The 8940-nt window shown below is 51.9% G+C and overlaps 1 protein-coding gene across 1 annotated transcript; it reads right to left on the minus strand.

Moving 5' to 3' along the window:
* Positions 1–4059: 4059 nt before the first annotated feature.
* LOC119277832 (protein NRT1/ PTR FAMILY 8.2-like) lies at positions 4060–7430 on the minus strand. The gene is made up of 4 exons (XM_037559154.1): positions 7237–7430; positions 7001–7121; positions 6170–6902; positions 4060–5388 (listed from the first exon to the last, which is right to left on the minus strand). Exons 2-4 carry the CDS (start codon positions 7092–7094, stop codon positions 4560–4562), a joined length of 1656 nt encoding a protein of 551 aa, XP_037415051.1. The 5' UTR covers positions 7095–7121; positions 7237–7430; the 3' UTR covers positions 4060–4559.
* Positions 7431–8940: the final 1510 nt, after the last annotated feature.

Here is an 8940-nt window from a genome sequence, read left to right on the forward strand (position 1 = left end):
GGATAGGAGGCGCCCCGATCCCGTCGCCCCCAATCCCGACATCGGCGCACAACCCGACGCCGCCCCACCGTCGCCGGACTGCCCCGCCCCACAGCTTCTTCGCCGCACGCCATCGGCCTCGCCTACCGTCACCACGCTGCCGCCCGAGGACCTCGTCACCGTCACCTTCAGACCTCGCCACCCCTGGACATCGACGCCGTCGCTGGTCGCCATCGCCACCTCGCTGGAGCCTCTTCGCCTCGACCACCTCGCCTCTTCACCGGAACATTGTCCCCGTCTTCCTCCCCGAGCACCACTGCCTAGACCCCACGGCCCCGTGGTGAGGCCCCGACAACTCCTCCTCCTCCCCTGCTCCGGCCACTTCGGCCATGGCCTCGCTCACCGGCGCCCGCACGCGCACCGGCCGCCCTGACTGCGTCCTGTCCTGCATCGTCGCCAATGTCGAAGCTCTGCTCTTGTGCGCGGCGTGCCTCTTACCGCATCGTGTCTCTCCGCTCGTGCCCGCCACTCCGGTTGCGCAGCCCCGCGCCCGTCCCTCATGCTCTCGTGCCGTGTCGCTCGCCGCCGTTCTCGGCCGGCCGGCCTGCCACGCCGGCGGCCCCGTCTGTGCGCGGGCGTAGCCCCTGCCGGTTGCGCCTCTGCCAGATTACGCAGGCCCCTGCTAATTGGGGGTTAGATTAGCACTAACCCCCTCCTGTTAGTCACTAACAGTGGGCCTTGCCCCTGTTTGAATAAAAAAAAGATATCTTCAGGCATAAATAAATAAATAAAATATTAATTAATTAATTAACCAACTAAATTTAACTTAATTAATTCTGTTTAGACTAACCTAATCATTAGGTAAACTAATTAACTCTGTTAACTAGCCTGCTAACTAGACAGACTATTACATGTGGGACCCCCCGTCAGCTTGACTGGTCAATGGTCAAAGCTGACCACTGACATCACCCTAACATCATGCTGACATCATAATTACATTTTCTTATTTAATTAATTGTGTTAATTCTAAAAAATGAACTAAATCTTTTAAAATTAATATAAAATAAATTGTAGCTCGGATGAAAATACTTTCTACATGAAAGTTGCTCAGAACAACGAGACGATTCCGGATATGCAACCCGTTCGTCCGCCACACACCCCTAGCATATCGAACACGCAACTTTCCCCCTCCGGTTCATCTGTCCGAAAACGTGAAACACCGGGGATACTTTCCCGGATGTTCCCCCCCTTCACCGGTATCACCTCCTACTGCGTTAGGTCACCTCTAGCACCGCGTATTACCATGCTACGCTTTATGATAATTTGATTGCTCAGTTATTTGTTGTGTTCCTCCTCCGTTACTTCTTTCCGGTAGACCCTGAGACTGCCGGCGACCCCCAGTTCGACTACGGAGTTGACGACCCCTCCTTGCCAAAGCAACCAGGCAAGCGCCCCCCTTGATCACTAGATATCGCCTATTCTCCTCTATACTTCTTGCATTAGAGTAGTGTAGCATGTTACTGCTTTCCGTTAATCCTATTCTGATGCATAGCCTGACATTTTTGCTACATCTGTTGATACCTTACCTGCAATCCTAAATACTTAGTATAGGATGCTAGTTTATCATCATTGGCCCTACATTCTTGTCAGTCTGCCTTGCTACACTATTGGGCCGTGATCACTCGGGAGGTGATCACGGGTATATACTATACATACATGCATACTATACAGATGGTGGCTAAAGTCGGGTCAGCTCGATGAGTACCCGCAAGTGATTCTGATGAGGGGGCTGAAAGGACAGGTGGCTCCATCCCGGTAGAGGTGGGCCTGGGTTCCCGACGGCCCCCGACTGTTACTTTGTGGCGGAGCGACAGGACAGGTTGAGACCACCTAGGAGACAGGTGGGCCTGGCCCTGTTCGGCGTTCGCGGATACTTAACACGCTTAACGAGATCTTGGTATTTGATCTGAGTGTGGCCACTGGCCTATACGCACTAACCAACTACACGGGAAAGTTATGGGCACTCGACGTCGTGGTATCAGCCGAAGCCTTCTTGACGTCAGCGACTGAGCGGCGCGCGCCGGGTTGGACTGCGTTAACGCAACTTCCTTTGTAATGGAGGTTGCTAGGTCTGCTCACCGGCCGCGTACGCAACGTGCAGGTGTGCAATGGGCGATGGGCCCAGACCCCTGCGCGCATAGGATTTAGACCGGCGTGCTGACCTCTCTGTTGTGCCTAGGTGGGGCTGCGACGTGTTGATCTTCCGAGGCCGGGCATGACCCAGGAAAGTGTGTCCGGCCAAATGGGATCGAGCGTGTTGGGTTATGTGGTGCACCCCTGCAGGGAAGTTAATCTATTCGAATAGCCGTGATCTTCGGTAACAGGACGACTTGGAGTTGTACCTTGACCTTATGACAACTAGAACCGGATACTTAATAAAACACACCCTTTCAACTGCCAGATACAACCCGGTGATCGCTCTCTAACAGGGCGACGAGGGGAGGATCGCCGGGTAGGGTTATGCTATGCGATGCTACTTGGAGGACTTCAATCCACTCTCTTCTACATGCTGCAAGACGGAGGCTGCCAGAAGCGTAGTCTTCGATAGGACTAGCTATCCCCCTCTTATTCTGGCATTCTGCAGTTCAGTCCACTGATATGGCCTCCTTACACATATACCCATGCATATGTAGTGTAGTTCCTTGCTTGCGAGTACTTTGGATGAGTACTCACGGTTGCTTTCTCCCCCCTTTTCCCCCTTTCCTTTCTTTCTGGTTGTCGCAACCAGATGCTGGAGTCCAGGAGCCAGACGCCACCGTCGACGACGACTCCTACTACACCGGAGGTGCCTACTACTACGTGCAGCCCGCTGACGACGACCAGGAGTAGTTAGGAGGATCCCAGGCAGGAGGCATGCGCCTCTTTCGATTGTATCCCAGTTTGTGCTAGCCATCTTATGGCAAACTTGTTTAACTTATGTCTGTACTCAGATATTGTTGCTTCCGCTGACTCGTCTATGATCGAGCACTTGTATTCGAGCCCTCGAGGCCCCTGGCTTGTAATATGATGCTTGTATGACTTATTTTATTTTTAGAGTTGTGTTGTGATATCTTCCCGTGAGTCCCTGATCTTGATCGTACATGCTTGCGTGTATGATTAGTGTACGATTGAATCGGGGGCGTCACAGATCTGCCTACCGCGTGCTAGTAACAACTAAATTCCGGAGGGAAGCTTGGCTGGAAGGACGGAGCGACTCGTCGAATACGGAATCAGAGGAAAAGTCGTGGGGTCAACTCTGGAAGATCCAGGTTCCTTCGAAAATTCGAGTGTTTCTTTGGAGATTAGCACAACACTCCATACCTACTGCAGATCTGCTCCACCATCGGAAAATGGCGACGACCAGCCGGTGCAGGATATGCGGCAATGAGGATTCATGGCGTCACTCGTTGATGGAATGTACCATGTCAAGATGTGTGTGGGCGCTAGAGGAAGAGCAATTGCTATCGGTTTTAAGTGAGGTAACAGAACCGGATGCACGTAGATGGATCTTCACTATAATCGAGAAACTATCGTCGTCGGATTTCACCAGAGCTCTAGTCACTCTATGGGCTGTTTGGCACGCTCGAGGGAAGGCAATCCACGAAAAATATTTCAAAGTCCAGCGGGCACACACTGCTTTGTTGATCATTTTATGTCAGAGATATCAGCCTCGAGGCCTACGCAACAGAACCAGGTGCGAGGTCCAACAGTGAACCAGCGCTGGACTACTCCACCACCAGGTCACTGCAAGATCAAAGTGGATGGGGCTACAACTAAATCAGCAAGGCGAGGATCAGTGGGTGTCATCTGTCGAGCCTTTGATGGCCCGTTCATGGGAGCTTCAGCCATATGTTTTGAGGGTGTCTCCGACCCGGCGTCTCTTGAAGCCCTAGCTTGCAGGGAGGCTTTGTCTTTGGCGACCGATCTCATGCGAATATAAGTGATGGTCGCATCGGATTGCAAGGAAGTGATCTTCAATATTTCTAAAGGCAATGGAGCAACACATGCACATATCATCCGGAAGATCAAGCAAACGGAGTCTGAATTTCAATCTTGTTCTTTTATTTTTGAATGTAGGACTACAAATATCGAGGCACATAGCCTCGCTAAATACGCGCTTAGTCTGTCTAATGGTCGCCATGTTTGGCTGCTTCAACCTCCAAACTTGAGATGTATTCCGCAGAACATTCTTGAGTAATAAAGCGTGTGTTTTAGCCTAAAAAAAGATCCTAAACGCCCACGGCTCGGCTAACAATTCTTGGCCTCCGCCTCTGCCAAGCGAGTTGCAAAGTTTGCCACTCATGTCACTACACAACGTCGCCGGTAACTTACTCAATGTCCACGAAATATTGTCGAACACTGAAATGCATGAGTAGGATGAGAAGAGAGTTGAAAGTCCTTCCTGACAGCCACCGATTTTTTCCAGAGCAAGGTTACCAGTAGGTATACCACCGTGCTATGCTTTCCTATGCTTACCAGAAGGATAGGACGTCAGGTTTCCGTTTCCAATTCATCACGTTACGGTACAGTGATCTCCTAGTTCAGTCAGCGGTCTTCTTGTAGCTATACCACCGTGCGACGAGCAGGTACGCGCCGAAGTTGCCGATGCAGAGCATGGCGAGCAGCCAGAAGAAGTAGTCCAGGTGGCCGTCATTGATGTCGTCGGGAATCCACCCAGGCCGCCCGCCCCGGGTGGTGGCGCCCACCACGACGGCCACCAGCGCCGAGCTCGCATAGTTGCCCAGCGCAAACGCCGCGCCGGAGAGCCCCGAGCAGACGCTCCGCATGGCGTCCGGCGCCTGGTCGTAGAAGAACTCCATCTGCCCGATGAACGTGAACACCTCCGCCGCCCCCACCACCACGTACTGCGGCACCTGCCAGAAGATCGACATCGGCACGTACTCCGCGCCGTCCTCGCCGCTGTACGTGCCGTGGCGCGCGACGACGCGGCGCCGCGCCACCTCGAGCGTGCCGGCGGCGAGCATGGCGATCGTGAGGATGACGAAGCCCACGCCCATGCGCGCCAGCTGCGTGAACCCGCGGCGGTGGCCCGTAAGGCGGCGCGCGAGCGGGACGACGGCGCGGTCGTAGAGCGGCACCCAGAGCATGACGCTGAGCGTGTCGAAGACGGTGAGCACGGCGGCGGGCACGCTGAAGCTGCCGACACGCGGGTCCAGCGTGTCACCCTGGAGGATGAAGGTGGTGGTCATCTGCGTGTACGCCGCCGCGAAGATGATGCCGCATGCCCACACCGGCAGCAGCCGGAGCACGCACTTGAGCTCCTCCACCTGTGTCACCGTGCACAGCCGCCACGGGCTCGCCGGCCGCGCCTTGTCGCCGGCCGTCTCCACCGCCGCCTTGTCCAAGACCCTGAGTGATCGACAGCAACCGAGCGGTGCGACAGATTAATAATTTACTCACATGGGATGCACCGACGCACGCATCGTCAAGTTGAGTAAAAGATGCCATGACTAATGCACGCAAACGTCCAAACGGCAGCGTCCTGCATGAAATCCGGAGATTTTTCCTGTACGGCGTGTGGAAATGGCGTCCTGATTGAACCACCACCGAAAGCAAAAGGAAGGAAAATGATGTGAAACGGAGTGTGCGTGCATCCGACAAGCTTCTTTTCTTTCCAAGTGCAATTTATCTTCAGAGTGAAATGGAACGAACGTACTCCCTCCGTCCGCAAATACTTGTCATCAAAATGAATAAAAAATATACATCTCTTTTATTCATTTTGATGACAAGTATTTTCAAATGGAAGGAGCACTACGTAGCGTGCACGCCCTCGAGGCACCACAGAACGTGACAGTCTGACAGGCACGTTCTGCACTTTTACTCGCCCGGCCCAGACAAGATACAGAAAGGAAAAGTATCTCGCCAATTCAATCATCAAGATGCGCAAAATTTTGACGAAAATGAAAAGTTACACATGTACAGATTAGCTACGTCTGGTCCAGGCACGCACTCGAAAGAAAAGTACGTGGTGACTCCGGCATGGCTCAATCATAGGCGAAAGAATTTTTACGTTTCTTCTTTTCCCGGAAAACTTGACTTCATTGAGACTAGTACACTGGACAGAAAAGAAGAACGATGCAAGTGGGAGCAATGCCAGCGACGGCCGAAGCACGGACACTGAGCCACTGACCTGAACTGGTCGGTGTGCGCGAGGCGGCGGCTCCCCAGTATCGCGGACATGCCGTCCTCGCCGTCAAGCTCGTGCAGCAGCGCGGCGTCCGCGGGCGCCACCACGTCGCACTTCCTGGCGGCGGCGACCACCACCTGCGCGATCCTGGTGAGCGGGCTGCCGCCCGGGGGCTGGTGGCGCCGGTACGCGCCGGTGCCGGCCAGGAACAGCGCGACGGCGACCACGCTCAGCAGCGCCGGGATGCCGTAGCCCAGCAGCCAACCATGCGCGGACTGCACCCACACCAGCACGGTGCCGCCGACCAGCGAGCCCACGTTGATGGAGAGGTAGAACCAGTTGAAGAAGGAGCTCTGCCGCCCGCGCTCCTCCTCGTCGGCCTCGGCGTCGAACTGGTCGGCCCCGAACGACGACAGGACCGGCTGCAGCGCGCCGCCCAGCGCCACCAGGTACAGCCCCGCGTAGAACACCGCGCTCTCCAGCGCCGCCGACGCGCTCGCCGTCACCACCCCATACCCGGCAACGGAGATGAGGAGGAAGACGGTGATGGTCCAGTATCTGCCGAGGAAGGAGTCGGCGAGGAAGGCGGCGGCGAGCGGCGTGATGGAGCCCGTGCCCTGCCAGTTGGTGACGCTGTTGGCGGCGGCCTTGCTGCCGGAGTGCAGCTGGACCTTGAGGTAGTTCACCAGGTTGGTCGACACGCCAAAGTAGGCCGTGTACTGGAAGCAGTTGTTCACTGCTCAAGCGCCCACGCGTGCATGCGTGGTCGTTAATTAACAGGCCCACCAGATGCCACGATGATCAACAACAAAACGAAAAGGTTGCAGGCGTTACCGAGGAGAAGAACGCAGCCCCACGAGGTCCGGCGATCCTTCCGGCGATCATCGCCACCGTGAGAGCCTTTCGATTCTACTTCTACAGCTTCCATCGTCCCAACAGTTCGGCCGGGTGAGATCTACACAGACAGGAGCATGCACAACAAATGAAACCACTTCAGAAGAAGCACCACACGTACAATATCTAAGATGGTTGAGAGTTTAATCGAGATGAAAGGGTCCAAGAAAACATACCTTGGTGGCTTGATTACTCGACGACCTTCCTCTGCAGCTACGCCTTACGTTGTCGATATTTATCTCGTCCCTTTCGCTCTTAGCAACGAGATTGCATTTGGCTAGCTAGCTGCTCTGCCTCTGCACATGGTGCCACTGCCACTTGAGAGTTGAGAGTGAGAGCGCTGATGCTAATGGTGGAATGGGGCTGAACAATAATGGACAGCCGGATAGGTTACTTTAAAATGGCGTATATAAGGTGGCTGCCAATTGGAGTGCATGACTGCGAATGCACAAATCTGCCTTGGTGTTAATTAACATGATGGCATCTTACATGATGGAGTATAAAGCTATTTTGTAGTTCAAATTGAATTGCAAAAACGTCGTCTATTTTGGCACGGAGGTAGTAACAATCTAACTAGGCCGGCTGGCTAGAGTAATACTCCTAGGACAGAATGTGTTTATGGAATGTCATGAGTAAATGGCCTTGATGGTCACATAATTTGTGCAGTGGGTGCGATTTTAGTCACACTACTTGCAAATCGAAAAAGCCGGTCACACAACTTGCATTTTGGGGTGCACATTGGTCAAAACTGACCGACTCCGTTAGTCCTTTTTTAACAAACCTTCTTAACTGTTTGGTATGGGTTTTCCTTGCAAAAAACACCACGGCGAACGCACACAGCAGGATAGGTTTATACAATGACGTATATAATGGTGCCAATTTGAGTGCATGGATGTGAATGCACAAATCTGCCTTGGTGTTAGTTACATGATGGCATCTTACACGCGGCAGACAAGGGACGGCTGTCACGAGTGAGAATGTGTATGGAATGCCCTTGTCTCAGTCGATTACTCGAATGAGAACTGATAAATGTACAGGTTTATTCATACAAATACAAAAAAAAAACTTCAGCGTGTTAAGAAGCTGTTGACCTAGTAAAAAAATAAAGTGACCACAATATCTGGCGAACGTTCGCTGTAGGGTTTGGCATTTGCGAACGTTTTAGATCGCAAGATTAGTGTTGTACTAGAAGGGTTGAGCGCACTTTGCTGCTCGTTGGTGTTATTGGAGTTTCATAGTTGTTTACGTCATCTGTTTCAAAATATAATGTGCATTAGTTTTTGCAAAGTCAAACTCTTTAAGATTTGACCAAATTTATAGAGAAATATATCAATTTCTAATATCAAAATGTGTATTATTAGATTGCTGCTAATTGATTTGAAATGTCATTGATCCAGTCAAAATTGTGAACCAAATCCAAAATTAAATACCTCACTGGAATGAGAGAGCTTAAAAAAATAGAGAGCGTAATGAATTAAAAAAATTGAATCGGAGAGCTCATTGAAAAATTATTGACCCGGTCAAAAACGGATGATCCAATTTGAAATTGAAACTTCAATTGATTGTGTGACCTTTAAAACCAGGGAGCGTCGTGTATTAGATGATGGATTCGCAGTTTCAGAAACGCATGACAGTTTCTGCTAAGAAGAAAAAGTTTGTGGCAAAGAATGGCAGGATTTGCCATCTCGTACGAGATAAAGTTGCCCCTAAAAAATACGCCTACTATCCCCTTTCAGCTGACGTTCGCCGGTTATCATTACTGAAAAAAGATAATGTTACTTGCAAAAAGAAAAGAGAAAACGATAATGTTGTTGTAGTTGACTGAGAATCATGCTGCAAATTTACAATGTAAGTTCGTGCGGATTAAAAACAAGTTCAAC

This window comes from Triticum dicoccoides, chromosome 3B, assembly GCF_002162155.2.
Source record: "Triticum dicoccoides isolate Atlit2015 ecotype Zavitan chromosome 3B, WEW_v2.0, whole genome shotgun sequence".
Lineage (NCBI taxonomy): Eukaryota > Viridiplantae > Streptophyta > Magnoliopsida > Poales > Poaceae > Triticum > Triticum dicoccoides.